The sequence below is a fragment of the Aspergillus nidulans genome, chromosome VIII (assembly GCF_000011425.1).
Source record: "Aspergillus nidulans FGSC A4 chromosome VIII".
Lineage (NCBI taxonomy): Eukaryota > Fungi > Ascomycota > Eurotiomycetes > Eurotiales > Aspergillaceae > Aspergillus > Aspergillus nidulans.
This window is the reverse complement of record NC_066264.1, coordinates 219,425-244,046: the sequence shown is the minus strand read 5'-3', so window position 1 is coordinate 244,046 and position 24,622 is coordinate 219,425. Positions and strand designations below refer to the sequence as shown.

The window sequence follows — 24,622 nt, the reverse complement described above, 5'->3', positions numbered from 1 at the left end:
CCTCTAACATTCATAGCTTCAGAAAGATCCAATACTCTAACTGGTTTAGCGTGACTGGGGTAAAGACGTGGCAGACGCCAACACGTCACCTACAGCCCGTCCTCATCTTAGACTATACAATGCTTTTTTTTTACGTCATTCTCTTCTGTCGACTGTGCTTCCATAATGGAGAGTGATAAGTCACAACATGTACGGCTGACACCGTCGACGTTATCCCGACTGTCACGTCACCAACTCGTCCTACTTCATGACCAGAGCTGCAGGGACTGCAACTTGTCCAAATATGGCTCATAGCACGGCATCTTTTAAGAACCAGGGCCCGATGCCAAGGAAAGTCAATTCACTAACCGGAACTTATGACAGACTGCCTCCGGCTCTCCTCAAAAAGATACGCTTTTGGTTGAGTTGAAAAAACCAAAATTTCCGGTCAACCTGGATAGCACCATATGAGCGAACTGTGGTATTCGTCATTACATAAAGTAGATATCCATTTGCTCATAGACAGGGAACAAGGCAAGAAACTGGTATACACGTCATAAGTCGTAACATACTATACAGTCGGAACCTCTGAAAAAGTACAGACGGCAGAAGATAAAGGTGCACCTCAAATAGAGGGAGGTTTCGATAGTACCCAGGAACACCTGGGATTTAGTGGTGGCCTACACGAGTGGATAGTGAACTCATTAGCCGACCTCGCATCCGGCTGTATCCATGCTGAAGGAGAGGTATACTTACGGCCAAGCGGTTTTGCTCTCTTCGAGATATTCCTGGCTTCCTTTTGCTTGAACTTGGCGAGTCGCGCCTCCTCCTTCGCATCCCGTTCCAACTCTCTCACGTTAGTCCTCGCCTCCTGGACTGCCAACCGGCTTGCACGGAGCGCTTGGTCCGCAGCTCTCTCTGCCTCCTCAGCGTGCATAACGCGTTCCTTGGCAGCGATAATGGACGGATCTTCAGTGTGCTTGTTTCGGAAGAGGCCGTGGCCGCGGCTGCCGTGACTGCTATGGCCGTAGTTGCTCGTACCGTATCCGCGTCTCGTAGAGCCGGTCCTGACGCCGGCGCTGGAGGAGCTATGCCCGCTAGAATGTGAGCCGCGGTGACCAAAGAGCCTGCCTGATTTGCGGTGCGTGTGGGTATGTGTGTTTGGGTCGTCGATGCTCGAGTGGGAGGAGCTTGACATGGAGGTGCGGCGGAAGAGGGGCATTACGATGGTTGATCAGAGTTGGCTAGAAAAAGTATACTTGGATGAGTCTAGTAGAAAGAAATGTAGACGTAGAGCCGCTGGGGTTTTGGTATATTGAATCAATTGAGTGTACTAGCGATGGACCATTGCTGTCAGGGAGAGCTATATAGACGAACATTCTCTCTGACGTCACGGGTCACAATCCTCAGTATATACACAGCAATGTAGATGGTGTTGATATCGCTTTAACTGCAATGACGTTGGCTCTAGTGCTGGGGTGGCAAATGGTGCTGCCAACACGGCAAGAGATCGCCCATATGTCAAGTCCATTAATCTCCATCAACTGCGATTGGACTCGGCCTCACCAATAGACAGAAACCTCGCCTGCCACTGATGGAATCTCAGAGTTAAAGTGGTGAAGCTGCCATCGTCGTGAGAGGTTGCGGTCAGCGACATCAACCCTTATTGCTGCATCAGCTCTTACCGATCGACTTATGTCGTCGGTCATCTTCTAGGGCAAGCTACACTTTCGTCACATCTGACGTCGTTGCTGGACCGACGAGTTTGGACTCTAGCAGCCAAGTAATTCTGTGTGGTGGGCGACTGTGTTTAGTAATGTACTGAGAGGACCTGGTCTTGAAGCAGTACAGCGCGAGAATCAACTGAATTTTGGATTTCACTGGAGTTGATGTATTATGCGCACGCCATGGTCCCCAGAGTGGAGCGTATACCCCGGAAAGCAGGGCTATGGCTCCCGCTTCTCGTATAAACTACCAGATTGGTCTGTAGCGGCGAGCCCGTCAACTTCAGATAGATAGGTGTAAACTGGGCCTCATTGTTGTTTCGAAGCAATGCTTCTTAGATAGTTCCGGTTATTCCAAGTTTCTATCTCAATCTAAATTCAATGGGCTCACGGTATGCCTCTCTAAATAATGCCATCATTTCGCATGGCGTAAAGCTATTGGCACAGCCACCCAGTGGTGCCGGTTGGCTTTGCGAATATCGATTAGAGATTATACCAAAAAAATGTACCGCTAAGCCGAAAAGGAGTCATGACTACCAGATTAGCATTAAACAGTCATATTTCCAAGCTGACAGAATATTATCTATGAGCTCGTAGCGTGTATGTCTTATTTTTTGTTCTCTTTTCCTTTTTTGGAAGAATTTCCTATGCGGAACCCCATTATTGTAATCAGATGCCTTCTACTATCAATCCTCTTGAGAAAACGGTAGAGACAAAACAACCATGCCTTAATGGCCGTCTGACTGATCTTGTGGCAGCCTCTTTTGGCTTCCGCCGACAGTCGCGCTTGTAAGCTATATTTAGGTAGCCTGGGGCCGTACAGCGTGCTAGCTGCTGGCTCTATCACCACCCAGCACAGCCCTCTGGCGCCCAATTTAGCGTATAAATCTACTGTGCTTCCTGCTTACTCGCATGGGAATTCTCTTGCTTTGTATCGGTGGATGCATGGATCGAGCCGCTCCGGGACTGCGCCTCTTCTGCACCAAGCACCGCTGAGGGCGATAACAGCGAGGGAATGATAGGCGATAGGCTCAGTAGATTCATCTCACAGCCTCGTGGCTTCATGCCAAAATATCGGCGCTTCCTTGCCCCGTACCACAATTTTGAATTCTGCATGATATTGCGCCTACTGCAGACCTAGATTAGCGGTGCTTACAAAAGTATATGTCTCGTCTTCTGCCCGCAGGAAAACCAAAATATTCTTTAACCTTTGACACTTCCTCTCACGATTGCTTGGTGGGGAACTATACATATACCTCAAAGTAAGATGGACGCATCTGCCCTCCCACCCTCCACGGAAGGATCGCACACAGCAAGTATCGAGAACCCTCAGCCACCTGAGCCCCCACGAGCATTTTACTGGGACTTCCACCATATCCGCCTCGATTTCCCGCCAGATGGCGTAAGTCAAGTCATCGTCTTTGAATACTGGAGCTGGAACGACGATTCAAACACCGCCTCAAAACCTTCACAGGTCGTCCGCCGAAAGGACGAGTACAAACAGGACCAGATCGTCCAGCGCCTGCACGAACCCATTCCTCTGCACGAGGGCCGTCTCCCGACGTCAGGGTTCCAGCTTGCGGTTGTGCCGTGTTCGCAGCAGGCGATACCACAACTAGGGAGTGCGACGCTAGGCGCGATCAACGAGGCGCTGGGCTTGCCGAATCACCACCATCATTATAGCTCTGTGCGGTCTGGTGCGATCGGGCTGTTTCAGATGCCTGACGAGGGCTGGCGTACGTCCATTCGAATTGGTTTTACCTAAACTATGTGCTGATGGAAAGACAGTATTCGCCCGGCCCCGTGCTCCTGACTTCTCCTCCATCACAACGATGCTCCGCTATACACCAGCAACGAACATTACCCGCGGGGTCTTCTACTTCGATCCTCTCTTCCCGCAGCTCTACAACATTATCGGCGAGTTCGAGATGTGCCCGCATCCGCTCCTCCTCCCGCTTTTAGCGTGCGAACTCACACTGGACGTGAACGTCAACCATCTGGAGCGGTATCAGACGTCGCTGGAACAGATGGAGGGGGCGACAGGGTATGGCGTGCTCAACGAGAAGCAAGATAACTTCCTTGACCACAGGATGCTCGTGAAGCAGCTGAGTAAAGCGAGGAGCGGGGTCCACCTCGCCCTTGCAACGCTGCACTCGACGCGGTGGTGTGTCGAGTTTATTCTGAAGAAGATCGATTGGGTGGATGGGCGGCTGACGCCGGAAACACGGAACAGGCTCAAGAATCTGCATACTGGTGGACATATGCAGGGAGATGCGTCAAGGGCGCTCCGTGAGCGCGCGGAGTTCGTGTCGAGCACGATCGAGCATGCGGTGTTGCGCGGAGGGGTCAAGGAGAGACTCGAAGGACAGCATTCCACGCTCTTTAACCTGATCACACAGAACGACAGCCTGCTCAGCACAAGTATCGCGCAGGATTCGCGCGAAATCGCCGCGGCGAGTAAGCGCGACAGCTCGAGTATGAAAATCATTGCGTTCTTGACGACCTTCTTTCTCCCTGCCACATTTGTTGCCGTAAATCCAACAGCCTCCCATGGGAAAACAATAGCTGACCAGCCGCTAGACATTCTTCTCCATGCCCCTTTTCGATTGGGAAAAGCCAAGTATCAACCACGTTGCAACGCGCCATTTCTGGGTCTTCTGGGCGCTTGCTGGCCCTCTTACACTAACCACGATGGCTGGGATTGTGGCCTGGGCGGTTTGGCATACGAAGAATACAAGAAATACGGAGAAAAAGGAAAGACTGAACTTTAGCCAGGCGATCGCCGACGAGGCGATGAATTTGAAGAGGGCGGCTACGATGCGGAGTATGCAGGAAGGGGGTGTGTATTGGGATAAGCCTGCCCCAGATGCAGTCTAACGTCGGCCGGGTGTATACTTGCATGCTGTGTGGTTTACAAGGCTTACGAGTCCATGACCAAGATGTAGTTTTTAGATATGTCCAATAATAGACGATATACCCACTCAAGCTATCTTAGTCCAGCGTGATCGGATGCATCTTCCTAAACACATTCGTGGGATCGTACTTCGCCTTGAGCGCTTTCAACCGCGGCAGGTTCTCTCCGTAGATGTTGCCCACCACCGCGTCGCCAGCTGCCAGTCAGCATCGATTGGTTAGCACTGTCGGTCGGTATGTTAGAGACGAAGGGACAGACTCACGCTCTGCATAATTGATGTACTGCGGCACACCGGCCTTCCCAGCCGCATCGAGATTGGCGTCCGTCTCTTTCTCGAGCACGTCCTTCCACCGCTCCTGCACCTCCCTCGCCCACGCCCGGTGCTCCAGATCCTTAGTCGCATCCGACCAGCGCAGCGTGATGATACCGTTCTGCGTTGTGCCGCGCGATGCAAATGCCGTCGCTGCCCGGGGCACAGAGACGGTCTTGGTCATGTCGTAGAATTCGAGTAGCAGCGCGCTCGCGGCCAGATCGGGATCGGATTTGACCTTAGCCGTAAACTCTTCCAGCATCGTCTTTGCAAACTGCGGCGACAGTGGCGGGTTGAAGAAGACACCTTTGAAACTCTTGCGGTCGCCGTAAGTCGCCATGGGATTTTGCAGGCTGTTCATCTGGCTGTACGGGATCATGGAGACGGTGTTGGCGATGGGCGAGAGGCCAAGCAGGTCGGCGAACCGGGCCTCGCCTTCAGCCTGTGTGCCGTTGTAGAAGACGAGTACATTGACCATGGGGGTCGGCGCACCGGGCGGTTCGGCGAAAATACAGATCGCGCCGGACCGCGGGTCCGGCTTGTCGAGGAGCAGCGCGTTCAGGATCTCGACCACTCGCTCGACCTTGTCGGGCGTGTACGCGAGTATCCCCGCGTACACGGGCTCGGGCTGCTCGTGCGCCTGGAAGGTGAAGCTCGTCACGACGCCGAAGTTATACCCGGCGCCCCTGAGCGCCCAGAAGAGGTCGCTGTTTTCGGTCTCGCTTGCGATGACGGTCTCGCCGTTCGCCAGGATGACCGTCGCAGAGACCAGATTATCTATCGTCAGCCCGTACTGCCCGCTCAGCCAGCCATACCCGCCTCCCAGGGTCAGCCCGCCGACGCCTGTGTGGTTGACGGTTCCGCCGACGGCCGCGAGGCCGTACGCGGCGGCGGCCTCATCGACGTCTTTCCAGACGGCGCCGCCGCCGACAGTGACGGTTTTCTTCTGAATATCGACCGAGACGCCGTTCATGCGCGAGAGGTCAATCACCAATCCACCGGCGGATGAAGACGTGCCCGAAACCGAGTGTCCGCCACATTTGACGGCAAGGTCGATCTGGTGTTCTTGGACCCATTTGAGTGCGGTTTGGATATCGGCGGTTTCGGTCGGTTGAATAACGATTCCCTAGCCCGGTATTCAGTTTAGATGCTGCTGTGATATGAGAAGGGATGTGAGGGGAGAATGAGAAGATATTCTGAGAAAGGAATGAAATGAGGGGTTCGAGTCAGGAAACGCACAGCTTCCTTGCGCCCGGTATCGGACCATCTCCGCAGGGAGTCCAGGTACCCCTCGTCGCCAGGCGTGAAGACCAGCGAGCTGGTGAGGGCAGTGCGGAGAGAAGAAAGGGCGGCCGGTGGCATGGACATATTTGTGTCTGACGGGTTTTACACTGGAATGAATTGAAACGAAGGATTCCTATCAAGGTTATCCTATCAGGCAGACGTTCTTCAGCTGAACGTTCTTCAGCTGATTAGTGATCGGAGGGGTAGCGGGGTACTTGCGCCAGGTATCGTAAAGTGGACCTAGGCTCGGCAATGTGTTCCGTTGGATTTGCATGGAGTCTTAAGATATGCTAGAATAGAAGCCCTGTTATTTAGATGGTATTGAGGTAAATTCGGTGATAATTTGCAAATTGGTCAGACATTGGTAGCTTGCATCTATCATCCTATGTACGAATTTCCCCATAGCCAGGACTCCCTAATTCTACCATGGTAGGAGCGGTCCACCCACACAGGGCCCAGAAGCACATGTTTTTCTGGCCTTACAACCACAATACCCATCCCAGCCCTAACTTCTCCACCAACCCTGACGGTGCTCATAACCCCCGCCAGCCGCGCGGTGATATCTCTCTTTGCATCCCAGACCAGGAATTGCTCCTGCAATCCAGGACAGAAGCTATTGATTTGCGCGCAGGGGTTCCTCAGCCCTGTCAGAACGAGAACAGGCCCGTCGTCGCCTCCTCCGTCACCGTCAGTGACAAACTGCAACTCTGCGCCAACAGGAAGACCCAGTAGATCCACTCCCTGGGTCATGATATTCTGTCCGAGGGCGCCGGGTGACAATAATTTTGTCTTCTCGTCGGAAGGTAGTCCGTCTGAGATTCGTCGCAAGATTTCCAGCGGCATTAGATGCACCTGTCGCAGGTTCGCTAGAGCCGGTCTGATGTGCAGCCTGGATCGGTGCTGGACTGTCGTGCCTGCGTGGCAGTCGCCCTGGACGCCATAGTTTGCAATCAGGGTTAGGCTTGATGCGGGCGATTTGGAGAAGGTATGGGCTTTACCGGTGGAGAGCGAGAGGACGCGAGGGTGGCTGTCTGCCATCACGCTTCCTGTAATGGTGGGTGAGATGCTAATCGGCCAGAAGGTTTGTACTCGGATCTGCAATGTCTAGACAGATTGAGCGGGTGAAATCAAGCGGGCGACACTGAGGAATGCGGGCGAAGCCGCTATGGGCGAGAACGGTCTAGACATGACTCAGGCACCGTTTGCAGATGCGCCTGCTAGTCCAAACGCTCTGGACCCTCGTATTCGTGGTTGAGTCCGAGATATTACTCCGTCTTATCAACGTTCTTCAGGGAGTCGCTGACTAGTCGAGGATGCTCACATGGTTTATACCGCACAAATCCTGCGCAGGAGCTCACCTCCATCATGGCGGGTGTTTGATACAGCTCTTGCATAGAGCTCTGCATTGTTGATGGCCAAGGTAAAATACAGGTGAGCGAACCTGGCTCAGCAGACTCGAGCAGGAGTACGGGAAGTATTGCAGTGCTGTTTTATGACAACTGTTGTTAGTGCATGATCAAATTGGAAAGGTTGCTGAATACAATCAACAAATACTCTTTCAAGGGGATAACCGGTTACATTTTGTAGGGAAAAAAAAATTGAGAGAAGAAAAAAAGGAATATCTATCAATTATTTTTCTAAAATCCTCTGGATTGTTTGCTTGGACGTGGCCGAATCGTAAGGCAACACCAGCAGAATTTGAATAAGCCTCAAACTGGTTTTAGGGGATGATGGCCCGTCTTCTTCGTCCTTGTCTACGACGAATTATGCCAAATATTAGCCCGAGACTCAACTAAAGCGACCAATCCACTCATTGAGCAAAACAAACCAGATCAACTCAGAATCCGCTCCATACTCCCCGTTCTCACTACGCTAACTTCAAACGACCGCTCCACTGAGATGTCCTTAAGGTTGCTGCCTTCTTCGCCGTCGCCGCTCCGCTTACCACTGCCAGTGCTCTGCTGCAGAGAATGAAGCCGATACTCATGCTTTCCCATACTCCCGTCCGGTCTGAACTTATCGGCCGAGTCGAGCGGCGTTTTTTGCAGCCCTGCACTCCGCGAACGCGTGCGAGAGCGCGAACGGAACGACCACAGCGACAGCCGAGGGAGATACGTGGCGATCAGGCGCTTGAAGCGCATCGCGCAGGCGCAAATAATGCCGAGGTTTACTTCGACGATCGACCAGACGCCCAGGATGGCTTGCGTCCAGGTTGAGTCGGGCGTGTGCCTGAGGCGGATGACGTAGGGCAGGCGGGCGATGGAGCAGACGATCACACTACGTACCGCACATTAGCATCGATTTGGGTCGTCTTGGAGGCCAAGTCTGTGCATTTGACAGCTAACAAGGTAGAAAGAGCGGGGGAAGCGCACCCTGACCCCAGCGCAAGCAAGCAGCCCACGGTGACTTTCTGCTTCAGCTGCAGTTGCAGATTATGGATTGTTGGGATAGGCAGCGAGATCACGATCAGGTCAGAGGAGATGTTAAGCACCGCACCCGAGAGCGCGACGTTTTCGAGACATTGCAGCGTCCCGTCCTTGAGAGGGGAACAGGGACCGCCCGTGATGATACATAGAGCCAGGGTGTATGTGAAAATGAAGACGGCAGTGCCGACGACAGCAACGCGGTAGACGAAGGCCGGGTTGATGCGATAGAGTACAGAGAGGATGGCGAGCTTGCTGATGGCGGGGCAGATCAAGTAGCATATTGTGTTGGGGAGGAGGGCCTGGAGAGTGCAGTTAGATTTGGGATTCCTAACCATATGGGTTGGGTGGAGACGAGGTAGTATATGGCAGATCCACTACGTACCTTATTCAACTCAATCAGCTGCGCGAGACTAACGTCCCACATGTGCTTGCCCCAACCGTTCCTGAACAGGTCGAGCATGGTAACAAAGTAAGCGAGGCCGATTCCATACGAGACCGTAATGGTCACTATCGAATATGAGCGTTCAGAGGAAATGGAATGGAACGGAGGGGATGCCCGCCACTATACCTAGATCGAGCTCAACTTTCTGCGTCAGCTTGAATGCCTGGAAATATCTCAGGCTGATAAAGAGTGTCGCGAAGAAATACGTGACTGCAAAGGCGATAATCGTCCCTATTTGCAAGTAGTTGTATGGGCCCTCGAACTGGGGGATATGCCCGGCCGGTGGTTCTATTCCCGGGGTGGTCGTCAGATCAATGTCCATGTCGATAACGATTTGAGTCTATGAACATGCGTTCATGTCTTGCTTGTTGCACAGTGGCATGCATGAAGCGGGCGCCACGGAGCCTTTTATTAGCTCCTTGAGTTGTGAAGTGTCTATTCCCTCGGTTAGGGGAGTAAAGACTTTGGAGAGAGAAAGAGAGAGCAAACAGACATCAGATGCCGCGATCAACATGTCACATTGATTCGCTGCCAATAGAGAACAAAAGGGCTCTGCAGTCGATCCACCACGGCCGAGATCCCTGTCAGTGGATTCGGCCTAGACCGCATGGCAACGCTGCGTCCAATCGTGCTCGTTCTACGCGCCAACGGCGCCCCTAGCGCTCCGTCGAAGGCAACGCTTCTGACAAGGTCAGACAGCTAAAAAAGTACGCTAACATCCAACCGGCACTAGACTCTCCAAGTTCCAACTTCGAGCCGGAAAGTAAGGATGGAAGTGGCCACATAGCCGGCGTGTGGCAGGCTTCGGCGATAGACCTATGCTGGCTAGACTGTGACTTAGGACCTTCAGTGCAAAATGGCGCTGCGGAAACACATAAATACGAACTCTCTCCCCGGGCTAGTTCCTGCAGAGACGAGGCATGGCCAGTTTTTGAGAACGCTGTGAATTCGACACGTCTGAAATTGGGTATCGCGATGAACTGGTTCTTTGGACGTGTGCCCGCAGAGGCAGCCCCCGGTGACCGGATCTTGCCACTGCACTTTTTCGAGAACAGCCTGCTTGTCCAGGGAAACAATATGGCAGTCTCACTTGTTTTTGACACTGTTTTGGATCCGTCAATTCTGCGGAGTTCGTTGGAGGGTCTGGTGAAGCGAGAAGGCTGGCAGAGGTTAGGAGGGCGGCTGCGGAAGAATGTATGGCTCTATTCTCCTGCCGTATCCCCTGACTGAAACATCTTCTATTGGCACCGGCCTTGATCTAAACTGACGTCTCTAGGCCTCTGGCAAGATTGAATGGCATGTGCCGTCAGAGTTCAGCCCTACAAGACCAGCTATTTCCTTCGCGCATGTCGACCACGGCATTCCAGCCTCACAACACCCAGCCGCATCGCGCATCCCAAAGCCAAGCCCTAACCCGGCAATCGTCGGTGACCCTGACGCATTGGAGAGTCTGGCTTGGGATCCGGGATACACGCCCAACGGGATAAACGACTATCTCACTTCGGACCGCCCGGTTCTCGGTTTGCGCGTGAACAGCTTCACGGACAAGACTGTCGTGACGCTACAGTGGCAGCATGTTGCTTTTGATGCGCTGGGCATGCAGTACGTCGTCGAAGGATGGAGCGCTATGCTCTGGGGGAAAGGCGACAGCATCCCGACACCGGTCTCGCCCGAATCAGATCCGTTTGACGTGCTTGCGACGGGAGCGCGGCCGACAACAGAAAAACACATCCTCACAGATATGAAGGTCGGATGGGGCGGGATCCTCAAATGGGGACTCGGGTATGGAGTCGACATGTTGCTGCGCGCAAAAGAGAATCGCATGGTCTGCGTTCCGGAGAGTTACTGGCGGCCGCAAATGGAGAGGGCGCTGCAGGAGTTGCGGGAGGAGGCTCGGTCTACCGGCGCAGACGAGAGCCGGGTCTTTCTGACGGAGAACGATATTGTCACGGCGTGGATACTGCGCTGTGTGATTGGGCAGGCGGGCATGAGCCCGGATAGGACGGTGAGTGCCGCCACAAGTGCTGTATCCCCCCATGTTTTGCAGACGCTGATAACAGCAGGTCGCTGCGTCCATCGCCATGTCGCTTCGCAAAGCCTTTGAAGGCGATCTCATCCCCCCATCAGCAGAACATCCCTACGTCGGCAACGCGTTTGGCTGGTCCAATGTCCTCATTACAGCAGGCGAAGTGACATCAAAGCCACTCAGCTGGCTGGCGCGGCAGGTCCGCAAGGCAATCAACGAACAAGGAACTCGCGCGCAGCATGAATCATACTACGAGATGGTGCGGATGTCCGGGACGGGCTTGCCCATCGTGATCATGGGCGACGGGGGCATGGCGCAGGTCGGGTTCTCAAACTGGGCCAAGGCCGGACTGTTCGATCTCGACTTTGCGCCAGCGAGGATGGACGGCAAAGGTGAAGCTTGTAGACCGTCGTATGTCCAGGAGAATCACGGGCCTGTTAAGCCGGCCGACGGATTCTTTATCCTCGGGAAGGATGGGAAGGGGAATTATTGGACTTCGGCGTATAAGGTGAAGGGGACGTGGGAGAGGTTCGAGCAACAGATGAAGAAAGATTTCGAGGTTTCAGGATGAATTTCCCTAAACGAGATCATCTGCTATCTGATTGATAGCCTCATCAGACTAGTACTCTGCAGTCTTCTGTACTTCACACGGCGCGGATTGAGTCTCGTTGTCTGGACGAACCATACGCGCAAGCGCTTTTCCGCGGCTGTAAAAGAGCACTGATTCAATGAAAGACGAACAGAAACAAACGAAGAAAGAAGAAAATTATTTTTCTAATGCTTGAGTCTAGGGTATTACTTCGGAACCTCCCTCTTTTCAATGAACTTTGTCTCACCAAATGCCTCCTTGACACCCTCGCTGCTCGTCACGTCCCGGAACCAGTCCACAACACCAGGGTACTTGGCCCGCATCTCCTGGTCGATAACAAATGTAAATCCCCAGACCAACGACGCTGCAACTGCGATATCCGCAAGACTCAACTGCTTGGGCGTGGCCAGCCACGTCCGTCCAGCAAGGTGTCTTTCCAATGCCCCCAAAGTCCGCTCTAGCTTCTCCAGCGCCTGGTTATCCGTCTCTGCATTATAAGGGACTAGCCCGACCCGCGGGAGGAAGCACGTAACGACGTGGCCAGCGACCTCCGTCTCCGCCATTGTGACCCATTGCTGAATTGTTGCGCGCTCGGCGGGTGTCGAGCCAAGAAGCTGCTCCTTTGCGGGCCCATTCTCGGCGAGGTACTGTGCAATTGCGTTCGACTCGAAAATGTTGACCCCGTCAGCGGACGTGAAGGCTGGCGCCTTGCCGAGGGGGAACTTGGACAGGAACTCCTCTGATTTGTTGTCGACGCCTAATTTGAAAGAACCGCTCTCGATAGTGAGGCCGTTCAGGTTCGCAACGGCTTGGATCTATACATTACCATTAGCATTGTACTCTTCATCCTAGAGTCTGGTGGGATCGGCGAGGGGTACCTTGGAGACCCGAGGGTTGTTGGGGTAGCTGTAGATCGTTCCGAATGCCATTATGGTGCGTCTTGATCTGGAAGAACTCGTTGAGGATGGAGAGCGAGATTCTAGGGACATGGTTTCTCAGGAGGGACAAACGCCCTATAAATACCGCTAAAGATAATCTGGTCGGCACATTTCTCAGCACCGCATCCCACCGGCGGGGAGCTACTTCACACCGTCACGCGTTGTCGGAGCTCAGGCCAGGTGGGGATTTGGATCCATGGGGAAAGCACGAAGGAAAAAGATAGAAGACTGCGGAACTGCCCGAACCATCCCACCGCAGCGACTGCTGAGGTAAGCCAGCCGGTGGGCTTTGATCGCCTTGCTGATCACTTTCACTCGAAGCGTCGAAGCGTCAATGCTGAGATAGCAAAGAGGAAAGAAGGTAAGATGATGATTGATCATCAGTTACTCGAGATGACAAGGCCGACTCAGTTTCAGTATTTTGATTTGTCATCAGTCAGTAACAAGTACCCCGCACTACGGCAGACTATCAATACTACCACGCATACTAAATAGGGAAGAGCGAGCAACCAACGTAACTGACATCTGTCTAGTGGTTTCGTTGGGGCTTCAGCTTTCCAGCCCAGACAAATCTCAGCCGAAGTGATTAGGGTAGCTTGGCGCGGAGAAGTACTACTGAGGGGTCGAAGACTGCTTTTGAGAGCGATTGTAAGGAAGTGAGTTAGAGAGTTAGGAAATACCTGTAGAGTATCACAAATGGTCTAGGTAGATCATTTGGGGGGGAGAGGTGTATGGTGGTCTTTGACAGCTCAACTCCCGCCTCGTCCTTAAGGTACGTTCACTCCCTGTTATCTCTCCAAAATCTGGCGAACCCGGGGAGAATGACCTGTGCAATAAAGCAAGTCAAGCCTCTCACAATGAGGTGCATTCAGCCTGCTCACAGAGCGTACCTTTAACCGGCTTGATTGGCTGAATATCTGCTATAGAGGTCCCATCCTCTACTGCGGTGTACTATCTGCTCCGCCGAAGATATGTCCTGACCTGCGAAGGGTACGGATCCTGTCTCTGCCAGGGGAATCAACCACACAGGATAGAGACTCTCACCAAGGGAATCCTGATGGAAGGTGAGGAGCTTCTGCCATCAGGTCCTAAAATCAGCAAGAGTCAGCTGGAGTGCTCACTTTCCATTGTACACTTCCGGCTGTTCAAAGTGCCCTAAGTTGACCAGACTTCTACCTTAAATGGTGAAGTTTATACACCACCTGAGGGAATAATAGCAGAACCTGCTTCAGCGCAGATATGGAAAAGTCTCTTTCTCTTTCCCCGTCTTTCTTTGGCTGTTCTCCGATTCGCGTAAAAGCGGATATTATCGGCCGTGATCCTTCCCTTCAAAGAAGGACTTGACAGACTCTTGGCTAAGCTTGTACGGTATCAACCACCAGCCCTAAAGATCTCTCGAACTTCAGCTTCCCCGGTCAGAAAGACCTTGCAATCTGTCTGATCGTCGAGACCGGACGGAAAAGGAAACGATCTTGTTGACTTCCGCAGCACCTTTCCCGCCTTCCATGAGTTCTTAATTAGCAGGATAAATGTGGTGGCCTAGGTGGTGGATATGGTTGGGTCTTGGACTGCCGTGAAGACGACGTGATAGGAAATCATACAGCACACGGTAATGCAATAGAGCACTCAAAGGGACATCCGGAGAGGCTGCTGCAGCTCTTGGTTGAGATTGGCTTGCTTGAACCGGCATGAGAGTGATGTGACTCTCCAGGAAAATTGTACTGTCGAGGTATGTTCTTCCAGTTATTTTGAAAAAATAAAAAAAAAAAAAAACTCCTTATCACATATAGCATGCTTGGTCTCCTTGGGTCTGAGAACGTATGTGTTGATTTTGCCTTGAATGGCCAACAATCTCCATTTCAGTGTGACGGTCTTCTTACGGACAGTATTAGGGAACATGGGAATTAGTTTCTAGAAGATTTGTAATGGATCCATGATGAGTGATCAAGATTAAGCTCTAGGTACAACCTTGATGAAGATGACGTCGGATTTGTCATCAATGGCGCGATTTATCCCTCCGGCTCCGCAAAGAGTCATTATTCAGCAATTTATATAAATCTAATATCGCAGCCACCACATAACCGGGTGAGCTTTCAACTAAGCACGGCTAACCAGTAATCTATTGTTATTTCATTTCCCCCCCATAAACAACACATCATGTCTCCCAGCGGCCCTATTGACGTCGAAATCCGGTTCCTCGACCCCCCAAAAGACGGTTCAATACCCCACGCCGTCGTCCCCGCATCCGGCCCTCCGCAGGAGAACTACAGCGCCGTCGCCCACAAAGTGTCCTTGACAGATCTCCGGGGTCACGAGTCAGAATATAACCTTGATAAAGATGCCTTCGCTGTCTTTCAAAATGTTCCCTCCGCGATGACCTACGAGTCGTGGGACTCCGACGAGACCGTGAAGACTACATACTATCGCGAAGTCGAGGACCTGCTCTTCAAGACCGTGCCCGGCACGCATAAAGTGGTCATATTCGATCATACTATTCGACGGTATAACCCTGAAGCCGATAGACAACCTGTCGTCTTCGCGCACGTCGATCAAACACCGAAAGCCGCCGAACTACGGGTCCGCGAACACGTCAAAGACCCCGAAGAAGTGGAGAGGTTACTCGCCGGCCGATACAGGATCATAAACGTCTGGAGGCCGCTGAACGGCAAGGTCGAGTCGATGCCTCTGGCCTTTGCAACTGCTTCGTCAGTTGCGCCAGAGGATCTGAGTACGATCGAGCGCCGGTACCCACATTACACTGGAGAGACGATGGGCGTGAAATATAACCCGAACCAGAAATGGCTCTACTGGTCGGGCGTCGATAACGATGAGAGGATCTTAATCAAGTGCTCAGATACAAGAGAAGATGTTGCGCGACGAGTGCCGCACTCAGCGTTTGTCGATCCAAGGTCGACAGAGAGCTCGAGGCCTAGGGAAAGTATTGAGGTGAGGGCGTTGGTCTTTGGATAGCCATAGGGCAGTTGACCGGGAGGCTATGAAAAGAGTAATACCTGAATTTAATGCAATCATGATATATATGTTTCCATGTTAGATTCTGCGTCTCTCGCGGTTACATTTCTGTAGAGCTGAATTCTGCTCATGGAGAGTTGCAGAACTTGAAAAACAGGTGCAGCCTGATTCCATTGCCATCTACATCTTCGCTCTCCGATTCTTACAACGCCAAAGGCCAATCGCTGGCACTCTGTACCAAAAGGAGGAGGCATAGATATGGACGTACCTTTTTCAGTCTATAAATTCCCATTTCCAGACAAAATCCGCAGGAACGAATGTCGCGCAGGACGCCTTCGACTGGTAAGAGTGCTACAGTTAATAATATGCTTTCCACAATGCTCAAAAGTTTTCAAAAGATAGCTCCTTTCTCCAACAATAAGCATATCGTAGACGAGGCTCAATTGTTCCGCTGCCATCTAGAGTTGATCCACCCTCCGTAAACCGGACCGCCATATCGGGAAACAGCCGAGGCTAACAGCTGTAGGTATTACCAGCACCAAAATACAGTGCCTTCCATTTTAGGAAAGACGCCGCATGTCACGGGCAATTCTCCATCCATCTCTCTACGATCAGTAAATGCTCTATTTATGCGCTAATATCTCCAGGCTTCATCAGATCAGCTAGACTCACTCGTTTCTGCTCAGATATCGGCAGGACTGAGCCAAGAGCGGGGCAAATGGATTACAGCCATGTCGACAGCGATGGCTGATACCATTGGACAGTCGTGATTGACTGGTCATAATGCAGCGAGGAGGCTGATCAAGCCTTTTGCTCCCAGTCATACCCATCTTTCGTGTCGCGATAAGCAAACCACTTCCACAGCTTTCAGATGCATCCCAGAGGGCACAACATGGACGTGCCTCCCCATATTCAAATAAGAGATAGGCTGTATCTGAAAGCCAGAGACGCTGACAATGATTACTTCCCTAGAAGCCGCATCATGAGTGTTTTCACAACGGACGACTGCCTCAGGAAGGTCTACTTCTGCGACTGTCCTCTATGCCGTCAAGATTTCAGAAATCCCGACAACAGACGTCAAACCTTCGACTCACAAGAGCTCTTGGGCCAGTATGCGACCGTGTATGCCCTGCTTATTTACAATTACCGCCCAGGCTTGATACGCCATTTTCAGAGAGATCGAAGAACCTTAGACGGGACCCATTTTTTTACTGAGGACTCTTTGAGGTTCCTTGATAAAGAAGGGGTTCAGTTGCGATCGATCATACAAGATATTCTAAATAATCAATACAAGTTCCATATCCGCGTGATTGACCGGTCGCGCGAGCCGATCACGATGCACCGAGGCGAAGTGCTTCCGATCCGCCAAAATATGGAGCAGACAGGCCAGGGCTCGTTTGGGCAGGTCTATGGATTTGAGTTCGCCTACGACGAGTATCGCGGACAGGGGTTGCGAGACATAACCCGGTTCGCCAGGAAGATCTTTCACCGCGACACTGCCGGTTTGGATGAATGGTTTAATCTCCTGCACTTTGATCGGCTGCAACATCCGCATCTGATGTCCGCCTTGGCGGCATTCTGGCATGAAGACAAGTTCTCTATTGTCTTTGAGGAAGCCGACCTGACGCTTGGTGCCTATCTGGAAAACGGCGGCCATCTCTACACTCATGAGGCGCTCTGGAACCAGGTCCAAGGATTGGCCGATGGGCTCGCATATCTACATGGACGAAGTGGCTCAGTTATCGCATACCATGGTGACCTAAAGCCGGCCAATATCCTTATCGTCAGAGGAGTGATGAAGATCGCTGATTTTGGGTTGTTGCAAGTTCGCTACCGGTCAATCGCAAACAATCTTGAGGTATGGTCGTTGGAAAGCGATACCATTGCTTCTAGTCGGCGAATATATGGTGGGCCAGACCACAGTAATAAAGCATTGATGGATGTATGGTCTTTTGCCGCTATTCTATCCGAAATATCCGTGTTCAATTTAGAGGGTATACAGGGGCTTAAGCGCTACCGTCAGCGTCGGTTTGATGATGTCCAGGAGGCAACTCCTTCTTATAAGACCTATAACTTTCGACATGATACACAGATGAAAGCCTCAGTGTCTCAAACAATCGATGACCTGCAGCAACTAGTCCAGAACAGCGAGCAACAGCAAACCCGTATTTCGCGGTTCCAACGACGTTTCTTCAATGCTGGCTTCTTTACCCTGTTGCGTCAGATGTTTTCAAGAGACTATGCAGACTGCCCGTCATCAACTCACGTTTCTGAGGAGCTGAGGAGGATTCACTGGCAGGCTACGCTGCCACTGCAGGAGGCTGTTCAACGTGGAAACATCTGGGATGATGTGAGCAGTGGGGCAGTGCCAAATAGCCCCCAAAGGCCCAACTGTAGACTGTAAGTAAAGCAACCCTGCTGGTTCTGTGGTGACTAATAGTGTATAAGGCGCGCAAGGCTTTTCGAGCAAACCTCCAGTTTAACTAGAACAGACTGCGGCATACTTCTTTTTGACTGGAAAGAGGGCAAATCACTTCTTGTCCAATGCGTCCTATATGATTACAACGATGTCAACATATATATTCTCCAAGAACGCTGTAAGGGCCCCTGATCTGGTTACTTATTCCTGCTAACAAGCTGAAGTTATGAGGCTGAACCAAGAGTACCCAAGTTTCGACCCGGAATATACAGACAGGAGCAGTAACCGACCATCACTCAGGGCAACTTTGCAGCAATGGGACGGTCGTAGGTACACATTTGAATTCGTCGAGCTTAGGGAACTTCTTATTCTGCAGGCCGCCATGACCAAGCAATACGTCTTTAATTTGTATGTGTGCCTTGCAACCTACTAGTTACGCTGATTAACAAAATTGCAAGCTCCTCGTTCAACTTGCGCTCTTTATCTATTTCAGAACATAGTATTCCGTTTTCTGGTCGACGCCGACTTGTTCTCGAACTAAACAGAGCGGTAGTCCAGTTGTGGTCTGAGAAGCCACTTCGGGAAGATCAGATCTTGTGGCCCGCCACTCCCAGAGTCGTCAATCCTCGAATGCACATTGCCGTTATATGCAGAAACGAGAAGAAGTTGTTGCTGATCAAAGGTATCTGGGCACCGCGTCTCATCAACTTTGCTGACCTGAATTGCCAGTGAGTTCCAGAACGATAGCCGAGCCAGTCGATAACACGTCAGGCACTCTCACCCTCAAGAACGTCCACCACTATGAAACATCTATGGAGCATGGCTTGCCGATGCAGATTCCCGATGCAGAGTCAGGCTACACTCAGCACAAGAAAGCTCATCTTACCTTTGATGGGCCTGAAGGTAGATTTGTCTGGCATACAAGTTCTAATATACATGGTTACTGACGCCTGGTAGCGGAACAGAACGCTAGGTCGTTTCAACAGCAGCTGGAAGATTTCCAGAAAGAGTGGGAAAGGAATAGACGCGATCTGCTGGAGAGCGCAAGGGGATGACAGCTTCGGTGTCCCTTTTCAGCACAGGCTTCAATGTCTTTCTGCATGTGTTTGGATTTCAATTTCCTCCTCTGCTGATAAGCCACCCAAAGCAGTACCGTGCACCCCGACATCCCCAATGCCATAACTATATATATCCAAAAGTTTGACGCGATGTGGAGATCTCCCTCCACATAGTCAAAGAAGTTGGTACCGAATAGTGTCTAATGTCCTGTCAGCCTGACTTCCTCGGATAGGGCGTCGGTACCTACGGCAAGAAACATGGCCGGGAGGAAGATGGCCGAAATTAGTGACACAATGGACATTGATCTGGTTTCACGAGCGTTTTTCTCTGCCAGCTCACGCATTCTGACATTGATCTTGGCCGCGGTGTCTGTCGCCCGGATGTCTAATATATTTTGGACCTAATTCCGTCAGTTTTGACCCCCAAACACCACCAAACACCATATTGTGACACCTACGATCATACCACATCCCCTTGCCCGACTTATTAGCGACTGGATCCTGCTTCTGTGAACCCTGTGCTGCAGGATTGATGTTTGCAGGATCGACGTTGTTTCTTCAAAGGCTGGTGCTAGACGCGAGGGTGAGTGCCTCTGAGCGCGCCCGAGAAACGACTGTATTTCTCCGCCAATGTCAATATTGCGCTGAAGAACCTGGTCCAATTTTTCCAGCTTGTCCGTGAAAACCCGTAGATCTCGGATGTCGGCAAAGTCCGCTTCGAAATCTCCTTCCAGCGTTGGCTCGGTCAAACATGAATAAAAGCCCCGCGACACCTGTCACTATCAGTCCCAACCGCACTGACCTAATATACATTGATAATTACCATTTTCGAAAATGTCGCTTCTAGATAGACGAGATACTCTCGCCATGCCTGCGTGGCAGTCTGGAATATAATCCCATGTATCCTAATTTGGAACTCCGCCTGTGACTCTTGTGGGTGCGCGAAATACTCCCTTGTCCGCTCCTGTAGCTCTTGAGGTGGCTGTATAATTACCCATTGGGTCTGCTGCGTCGCAGCATCGTAGCCATGATATACCCCGGTTTCGCGCACGGAGAATGGGTCCTTTGGAATGGATCGTCCGTGGGCGGCCACGTACTTGATGTTGTATCCAATGTCTGCAGCTTCAGCACGTCGATCCATCCAGGTCTGGGATATTGGGTGTTCTCACCATAGCTACAACCGGACTCGGTGGCTAGATTTTCTGATGAGAGCGGCCGACAGTGGGAGAAAAATGAGCTGTACGATTGCTCAACAGGACCCGACTTTTCCGCAAAAAGAAAGACAATATCGAGGTACTCCGGATGCACTCGAAGAAAACTGAACAGCTTCTTTAGAAACTCAGCCGAGACTCGTAGCTGGCCCCACGAGTCGTACTGGTACAGGAAACTGCGGCAGTCAGTATACGCTCCCGTTTCGTTAGCAGGTCGACAGACAACACCCATGAGCATCGAGGTTTCTGGAAGATCTCTGTCAACTCCGATGTAGAATTGATTGCAGTATATTTGGCAATTCTCGAACCGTCTGTATGAATCAGTCATCGAAGGTGCAAGAGTGTTAATATACGAATGCGCACCTTGGCGGATTGACCCAAAGTCGAGGATTTGCGCCACATTCTCGTCCTCGTCTGTGTCCGAACTCTCGTCGAAGTCCACACTCTCACCCGCAAAAAGACGCTTCTCTGCCTGTGCGAGGCGCCGATCATAGCCTTTGGCGTCGACCTCCGCAGCTGATAAGCACAGATTGCGTGGGTAGATGGACCAGCCTTCAAGATTGCGAGAACTTCTTGTCATTGTGGCTTCTAATCCTAGCGGGTATGAATAAAAAGCACGCTACACTTTGCAGAGACATATATTATATACTACCAAGCGAGGCGCAATTCAGGGTGTTGGCTGTGCTCAGAGCGACGAATCGGGATGGCCGTTTGCCTTCGCCTTGCCCAAGAAAAAACAAACACATGCCTCGCCATCACCACCCAATGAGCGCTTTCTGCCTTGCGTAGATAGCACCGATCGGCCGTGTCCAGCTGAACAACTGGTCCCTGTCGTCCTCGCTTAAGCACCGGAAGCCGGGGAGATGGGCGAGGTGGGAGATTGCGCTGACCCATCGGTTCTTGCGCGACGTCTTTTCCGGCATTTTCTTAGGACCTCGATCAGCTCTTCCTATAGTGGCGAAGCGTCAAAATTTCATGTTGCTGTCTTTGCATAGCAATGACTCACTTCGGTCAACTCGTGGGGCACTTGAATCTTCCAGTTGTCGCCATCTTGGAGTTCCTGGAGACAAGGCCCTAAGCGTGCGGCCGATAAGCTGATGTGGAAAGGGACCTTACAAGCACTTGCACCTTCCCGGCCCCGAACATCTCCTCAAGACACTCATATAGCACCTTGCCGCTCACCGTGTAGCGGGTTGGGATTATTTGGACGATCATTTTACTTGATTGGGTGGTTTCCTCGTGGCGCAGATACGAGAAGGATGATGGCACCCGGCGCCCGGCATGGCAGACCAGCCTTTTTATGCCAGTCCGGAGTATTGGGCGGGGCTAGTCGTCTGTGCAATGCTCATCTATTCCTATCTAGTGACTCGTGAGGCTCTTGTGCGGCCAGAGGCCCGGGCTAGAATCCTCCAGCCTTGTTGACCAATTGTGCCATCACGGTTGCTCAATAAACTCCTGACTTCTGCCTGACATCCATCCTTTCCGCATCTCTGCATCGCCTTGTCGGCTTTGTAGATTCCTTCATCGCCATAATGAATGGCCACGTCGAACCTGCTGCACTGCCAGCGCATCGCGCATCCACGGATTCCGAAACCGAGCAGCCGCCGCGATTCGACGAGCAGCAGGCGCTAAGCACGCTGGACGTTGCGTGCCTCATTATCAACAAGATGATAGGGGGAGGCATATTCGTGTCGCCGAGGATAGTTGCCCACTTGACTGGCAACAAGCTCATCGCTTTGTCCCTCTGGATTTTTGGAGGAGTATATTCGTTCTGCAGGTACACGTTGCGCCGCCGTCGAGTTGAACTATACCTGACCCGATATCCAGTATCTACATATATCTTGAATATGGCCTCGCGTGGCCTTACAATGGTGGCGAGTTTATCTACGTAAGGCTCCCTGACCTTGTAGCTTCTTTGGAGTGCCACGACGCCCGCTAACGATTCGGGCTGTAGATATCCAAGATTTTCCCCGTGCCTCCTCTGCTTTTCGCCAGCGCCTTCGCATGGGTTTTCATCGCATCCGCAACACCCACCTCCAACTCAGTTACGTTTGCGCGCTATATCAACCCGACCAAGGATGGCCAACCCGATGTCTGGTTCACCAAGTTCTTCGCGTGCGTGATCGTGGTGGGAATATGCGCGGTACACTATCGACTCGTGAACATCGGTATCTGGGCGAACGACTGCCTGGCGGTATACAAGGTCCTGTTCTTGCTGGTGCTGGTCCTAGCCGGGTTCGTGGAAACCTGTCGCCAGGGAGCTGACGGCGGCTTGCTGGGACTCGGAGACTATGCCACGACTCACGGAAGCCCTTCGCCAACTAACGTTGCGCTGGCTATCCTCCAGGTTCTGTACAGTTACCAGGGCTGGGAAAACGCCAGTGCGTCAAGCTTCTTCTCGCCGTACTTACTTGGTCGACTAACGTGGTGCACAGACTATGTGACATCGGAGATCAAGGGGGCAGGAGAGCATAAGAAACGAAGGTTGAAGCGCGGTGCGTTCATCGCGATCAGTATTGTCATGTTTCTCTATATCTCCTTCAACATGTTTGTGGTATGTTAAATTGCTATATGGCGAAGAAACATGCTTATTGTTGCCAGTTTTTCATCATGGACTTTGCTTCAGTCACCAATCCCCGGAATAATGTCGCCGCAGACTATGCCATCAGCGTAGGGCCCTTCTGCCATCCGTTAGTATTTTTAATAACCGCACCAGGTTTTCCGAACAAGCCATACCAAGATGGCGAGCCACGCGATCTACGTCAACATTGCATTGGCCGCCGCTGGAAACATCATCGGAGTCACCTTTAGCAATGCCAGGGGTAGGTGAAGTTCACTGAAGACCGAATATGAAACTGACATGTCTAGTGAACCGCGATATTGCGAAGCATCGCATTATCCCATTCTACAAGTTCTTCTCCAAAAGTTCCAAGTATGGGAGTACCCAGTGGGACAACCTGGGCACTCCGACTGGTGGTCTGATCCTCCAAGCTCTGGTTACCTGCATAACCATTGCATCCTACGAGCCATACAGGACCAACCTTACAATGTACACGTATGGCCATGCCGTGGTGTGCTGTACGTACCCCCACCCCAGCATTGCATACTAGCTCTAACTGAAATTACCTAGGCGCGCTTGGTATTGGGGTCTTCTTTATTCGAAAGCGAATGAACCAGTACGAGACAAGTTCCACTGACCCAGCAGACAAGACATATGGCAACCACTGGAAGTACCAGGTAATGAAGTCAAGCCAGCTCCGCTACACAGCCACCATCTTCTTCATAGTCGTCAACCTGTTCCTTGTCGTTGTCCCGTTTATACCCTCGGATAACCCCGACGGAACCCCCAGAGATACACCCTCGTGGGTGCAGCCGGTCATCGTCACTGCTCTTTACGCTTTGGGAGCCTCAGTTTCGCTTTATATTATCACCTTCGTAGAGGATCTCAAATTCCGCGGCAGCAGGTACAACGTTCACGATCCCAGCGACTTGAGCGGTTTTATCAACTACAATGAGCGACGGTGGATCGTGAGGTATCCGGGCTATCCCGAATGGCCATGGGGCTGGAAAAGCGCGTTCAGGCTGCTTCCAACGTTGTTTACACCCCTTTCCTGGGAAAGGATCAAAGAGAGACTCTTCACAAATGGTGAAGCGGAGGCAGCGAAAGAGCTGAGAAGGAAGGCCCAGCAGCCGCTGGAACCAGCGTACAGGCTTGAACAATACCTGGTCCTTCCCTGATTGTTCTATGAAGTAACGCAGCGGTTGCTTTCTATGCTATTTTCGGTTGCCTCTGGATGTTGGATGAAAGATGTACGGTGTCAATGAAGTCAAGGGCTACTTCCGTTGTATGTGCTTCATTATATTTTGAACAAATAACGCTTTTAGATCATGGACATAAATAAACGAACCCAATAGACATGGTGGTGCCCAATGTTAGACTCCTCGATCAGATCAAATCGATCATCACAATGTCGGCAAGTAGAAAATCCTTGGGCGCTGGTCCAGCCGGCATTATTCCCCTTATTCCCCTAATTCCTCGCCGGAGGCCAGATATCTCCGTTTATACTGAATCATGTCAGCCATAGCTTTTCAAAATTTGTAGGAAATATACAATGTGCAATGCAGCCGTGCTCTCGGCCCCCCCCCCCTTCCGGTCCATCAAACCATGCTAATAGAGGATCCTTGTACACATCGATATGCGGTTGCTATAGTATAAACATTGCTGCTGCTGACGCCGCCAGTTTCCCTGCAGCACAACAATCACCGAGGTTCTTCCTAAGTGCAAACATGAATAGCCTCTAGTGACACATCCTGAGTAACAACCTGATGGAT

At 51.7% G+C, this 24,622-nt stretch overlaps 12 protein-coding genes across 12 annotated transcripts, besides 1 other annotated feature; 5 read left to right on the top strand and 7 right to left on the bottom strand.

The window, feature by feature from the left end:
- Positions 1 to 24,622: part of a sequence feature (contig 1.172 1..523550(1)) that runs on past both edges of the window.
- ANIA_09310 (uncharacterized protein) lies at positions 355 to 1,201 on the bottom strand (the record flags this gene model as incomplete). Its single annotated transcript, XM_677487.1, has 2 exons — positions 355 to 455; positions 736 to 1,201. The coding sequence occupies 2 exons, from the start codon at positions 1,199 to 1,201 to the stop codon at positions 355 to 357; spliced, it is 567 nt and encodes a 188-aa protein (XP_682579.1).
- Positions 2,971 to 4,283, top strand: ANIA_09309 (uncharacterized protein; the record flags this gene model as incomplete). Its single annotated transcript, XM_677486.1, has 3 exons — positions 2,971 to 3,439; positions 3,492 to 4,234; positions 4,269 to 4,283. 3 exons carry the CDS (start codon positions 2,971 to 2,973, stop codon positions 4,281 to 4,283), a joined length of 1,227 nt encoding a protein of 408 aa, XP_682578.1.
- ANIA_09308 (FAD-binding oxidoreductase) lies at positions 4,646 to 6,304 on the bottom strand. The gene is made up of 3 exons (XM_677485.2): positions 6,167 to 6,304; positions 4,880 to 6,053; positions 4,646 to 4,813 (listed from the first exon to the last, which is right to left on the bottom strand). The coding sequence occupies exons 1-3, from the start codon at positions 6,293 to 6,295 to the stop codon at positions 4,695 to 4,697; spliced, it is 1,422 nt and encodes a 473-aa protein (XP_682577.1). The 5' UTR covers positions 6,296 to 6,304; the 3' UTR covers positions 4,646 to 4,694.
- On the bottom strand, positions 6,590 to 7,617 carry ANIA_09307 (MOSC domain-containing protein; the record flags this gene model as incomplete). Its single annotated transcript, XM_677484.1, has 2 exons — positions 6,590 to 7,315; positions 7,570 to 7,617. The coding sequence occupies 2 exons, from the start codon at positions 7,615 to 7,617 to the stop codon at positions 6,590 to 6,592; spliced, it is 774 nt and encodes a 257-aa protein (XP_682576.1).
- ANIA_09306 (uncharacterized protein) lies at positions 8,044 to 9,401 on the bottom strand (the record flags this gene model as incomplete). The annotated part of the gene is made up of 4 exons (XM_677483.1): positions 8,044 to 8,488; positions 8,584 to 8,936; positions 9,020 to 9,144; positions 9,206 to 9,401. 4 exons carry the CDS (start codon positions 9,399 to 9,401, stop codon positions 8,044 to 8,046), a joined length of 1,119 nt encoding a protein of 372 aa, XP_682575.1.
- Positions 10,055 to 11,687, top strand: ANIA_09305 (uncharacterized protein; the record flags this gene model as incomplete). Its single annotated transcript, XM_677482.2, has 3 exons — positions 10,055 to 10,273; positions 10,356 to 11,084; positions 11,143 to 11,687. The coding sequence occupies 3 exons, from the start codon at positions 10,055 to 10,057 to the stop codon at positions 11,674 to 11,676; spliced, it is 1,482 nt and encodes a 493-aa protein (XP_682574.1). The 3' UTR covers positions 11,677 to 11,687.
- Positions 11,901 to 12,667, bottom strand: ANIA_09304 (translation elongation factor EF1B gamma elfA; the record flags this gene model as incomplete). Its single annotated transcript, XM_677481.2, has 2 exons — positions 12,573 to 12,667; positions 11,901 to 12,509 (listed from the first exon to the last, which is right to left on the bottom strand). The coding sequence occupies exons 1-2, from the start codon at positions 12,621 to 12,623 to the stop codon at positions 11,901 to 11,903; spliced, it is 660 nt and encodes a 219-aa protein (XP_682573.1). The 5' UTR covers positions 12,624 to 12,667.
- On the top strand, positions 14,730 to 15,858 carry ANIA_09303 (uncharacterized protein; the record flags this gene model as incomplete). Its single annotated transcript, XM_677480.2, has 2 exons — positions 14,730 to 15,578; positions 15,685 to 15,858. Exons 1-2 carry the CDS (start codon positions 14,790 to 14,792, stop codon positions 15,856 to 15,858), a joined length of 963 nt encoding a protein of 320 aa, XP_682572.1. The 5' UTR covers positions 14,730 to 14,789.
- ANIA_09302 (protein ffkK) lies at positions 16,495 to 18,994 on the top strand (the record flags this gene model as incomplete). Its single annotated transcript, XM_677479.1, has 5 exons — positions 16,495 to 18,002; positions 18,090 to 18,199; positions 18,240 to 18,429; positions 18,522 to 18,749; positions 18,979 to 18,994. 5 exons carry the CDS (start codon positions 16,495 to 16,497, stop codon positions 18,992 to 18,994), a joined length of 2,052 nt encoding a protein of 683 aa, XP_682571.1.
- On the bottom strand, positions 18,907 to 19,457 carry ANIA_11215 (uncharacterized protein). The gene is made up of 2 exons (XM_050613120.1): positions 19,328 to 19,457; positions 18,907 to 19,279 (listed from the first exon to the last, which is right to left on the bottom strand). Exons 1-2 carry the CDS (start codon positions 19,421 to 19,423, stop codon positions 19,001 to 19,003), a joined length of 375 nt encoding a protein of 124 aa, XP_050468960.1. The 5' UTR covers positions 19,424 to 19,457; the 3' UTR covers positions 18,907 to 19,000.
- On the bottom strand, positions 20,070 to 20,870 carry ANIA_11210 (uncharacterized protein; the record flags this gene model as incomplete). The annotated part of the gene is made up of 3 exons (XM_050613119.1): positions 20,070 to 20,466; positions 20,514 to 20,601; positions 20,654 to 20,870. The coding sequence occupies 3 exons, from the start codon at positions 20,868 to 20,870 to the stop codon at positions 20,070 to 20,072; spliced, it is 702 nt and encodes a 233-aa protein (XP_050468959.1).
- On the top strand, positions 21,823 to 24,028 carry ANIA_09300 (APC family permease; the record flags this gene model as incomplete). The annotated part of the gene is made up of 8 exons (XM_677477.1): positions 21,823 to 22,067; positions 22,118 to 22,178; positions 22,245 to 22,671; positions 22,726 to 22,844; positions 22,892 to 22,960; positions 23,007 to 23,112; positions 23,159 to 23,368; positions 23,421 to 24,028. 8 exons carry the CDS (start codon positions 21,823 to 21,825, stop codon positions 24,026 to 24,028), a joined length of 1,845 nt encoding a protein of 614 aa, XP_682569.1.

What these genes read in the sequence shown, in the direction of transcription:
- ANIA_11215 (XM_050613120.1), bottom strand. Translation starts at nt 19,423, where the DNA reads ATGCGTGAGCTGGCAGAGAAAAACGCTCGTGAAACCAGATCAATGTCC. An exon ending in TCCCGGCCATGTTTCTTGCC is followed by an intron (nt 19,280 to 19,327) that starts GTAGGTACCGAC and finishes ACAGGACATTAG; the next exon opens with ACACTATTCGGTACCAACTT.
- ANIA_09308 (XM_677485.2), bottom strand. Translation starts at nt 6,295, where the DNA reads ATGTCCATGCCACCGGCCGCCCTTTCTTCTCTCCGCACTGCCCTCACC. An exon ending in ATACCGGGCGCAAGGAAGCT is followed by an intron (nt 6,054 to 6,166) that starts GTGCGTTTCCTG and finishes ATACCGGGCTAG; the next exon opens with GGAATCGTTATTCAACCGAC. An exon ending in GTACATCAATTATGCAGAGC is followed by an intron (nt 4,814 to 4,879) that starts GTGAGTCTGTCC and finishes GCTGACTGGCAG; the next exon opens with CTGGCGACGCGGTGGTGGGC.